At 29.6% G+C, this 1,954-nt stretch overlaps 1 protein-coding gene across 1 annotated transcript; it reads left to right on the forward strand.

Moving 5' to 3' along the window:
• The first annotated feature begins 268 nt into the window (after positions 1-268).
• LOC123723353 lies at positions 269-1,615 on the forward strand. Its single transcript, XM_045685934.1, has 2 exons — positions 269-694; positions 977-1,615. Exons 1-2 carry the CDS (start codon positions 280-282, stop codon positions 1,414-1,416), a joined length of 855 nt encoding a protein of 284 aa, XP_045541890.1. The 5' UTR covers positions 269-279; the 3' UTR covers positions 1,417-1,615.
• Positions 1,616-1,954: the final 339 nt, after the last annotated feature.

Raw genomic sequence — 1,954 nt, forward strand, 5'->3', positions numbered from 1 at the left:
TCATATTCGATCAGATCAGGAGGATCAGAAGTTTCCCGGATCCAAGAAGATATACGATACGATAGAGGATACGAGGATATAAATTTGAGACAAGTGAAAGTGCCAATAAATAAAATGTGTTTTAGGAGGGTACACATGGCGTCCAAGTGCCAATATGGCGGAACATTTTATATCAAATCAAATCAAAAAGGAAAAATAAAATCAAATTAAAAAGAAATAAGGAAAGGAAGATGAGAAAAAAAAATATGATTTATAATTTTAATTTTTTTTTAGTTCAGTATGATTAATAGATTAATTAATAAACAGGAAGAATTGTCAGAAATTAGAAAATACTTAGTAAAAAAAGGACAAAGTAGATATAAGGGTTTAGTAGCATTTAATAAGTTAAAAGAAGCTCAAATTTTGTTTAATAGCAGTAAGGAGTTATATGTTAATTTAATTGAAAGTCAAGATAGGGAAGAAGTTAGGTTAATTAATTGTACTTATGATAAAATTTGTTATTTGTTTTCGGAAATAACTCAAATGTGTACTAATATAAGAAAAATGGAGTTTGATTTAAAGACAGCATGTGGTTTTATACCTATTTTAGATGGTAAGGAAGATACTGTAAAACAATTAATTGATGCTGTTGAAATGTATTCAGAAATGTTGTCCGAGGGAGGTCAGCAATTATTAATTAAATTTGTTCTTAAAGGTAGGTTAACCCAAAGTGCAAAGTTAAGAGTAGAAAGTACTTACAAAACAGTTAGTGATATGATCTCTGACTTTAGAAAAAAATTGTTAGTGAAAAAATCGTTCACAGCTATACAAAAACACATTGAATCTATAAGTCAAGGTCATAAGTCCATTAATGAGTATGGGTCGGAGCTTGAAAAACTTCTAACTGATTTGAATATATCACAGGCAGATGGTAATGAATATGCTTCAACTATTTTGAAACCTATTAATGAAAAAATGGTCATAAAAAAATTTACAGATGGTCTTAGAAGTGAAAAGTTAAGTACAATTATTGCTGCTCGCAACTATAGTTCACTGCAAGATGCAATTCAAGCAGCCAAAGATGAATCTGTGCCTTCCAGTTCAGCAGAGGTTTTTAGGATGACCTCAACTCATAGAGGTAGGAATAATTTTTCAAAATATCATAGGAAAGGCCAATCTTTTCAAAATTTTCCTGAAAATAGTTATAACAATAGTAGATATTCAAGTCATTTCACATCTAAACCACCCCAGTCTAATTTCCGTGGTAGATTTCAGAATTTTAGAGGCAATCTTAACCATTACAATAAGAATGTGCGGTATAACCATATTAAAAGAAATAGTTATTTAGTACAAAATAATAATGATCAAGTACAAAATAGTGACAGGTCAGGACAAAAACCACCTGAACTAGATAAAAAACAGTTTTTTCGTTCTTAATGATTTTGTTTTTACCTGTAATGGAAACTCCAAATTTATTAATTTTTATAGCAACGGTAGGAAATTGATTTTATTAATAGATACTGGTGCATCCATATCAATCATTAAAGAAGGAATACTTTCAAAGGCTTCACAAATTTTAAAAGATAATTTAGTTGTAAATGGTATCGGAGGAAAAATTTACTCATTGGGTTGCATTTTGTTAGATTTATATACCGATAGTGGAGACAAGTTCTTAAGTAAATTTCATATTTTTCAAAATGTACCAATTGCTGTTGATGGTATATTAGGCTTAGATTTCTTAAATAAATACAAAGCTAACATAGATTTGTATAGAAACTTATTAACCTTACATACTGACCATAAAAATTTAACTTTACCTATTTATGACAGACCAGATTACAGTAACTCTTTGTTGATCCCACCAAGGAGTGAGTCTATTCATTATGTTTTCATAAATTCAGGAGTGAAAGAGGATTGTATTGTTAGTGCGACAGAGTTGACAAAGGATGTTTTTTTAGCAAGTACTATAGTGAGA

The sequence above is a fragment of the Papilio machaon genome, chromosome W, assembly GCF_912999745.1.
Source record: "Papilio machaon chromosome W, ilPapMach1.1, whole genome shotgun sequence".
Lineage (NCBI taxonomy): Eukaryota > Metazoa > Arthropoda > Insecta > Lepidoptera > Papilionidae > Papilio > Papilio machaon.

Bases quoted from the DNA above. Each gene is read 5' to 3' on its own strand.
- LOC123723353 (XM_045685934.1), top strand. From the start codon at position 280: ATGATTAATAGATTAATTAATAAACAGGAAGAATTGTCAGAAATTAGA. The intron at 695-976 runs GTAGGTTAACCC...AAAAATTTACAG, and splicing joins AATTAAATTTGTTCTTAAAG to ATGGTCTTAGAAGTGAAAAG.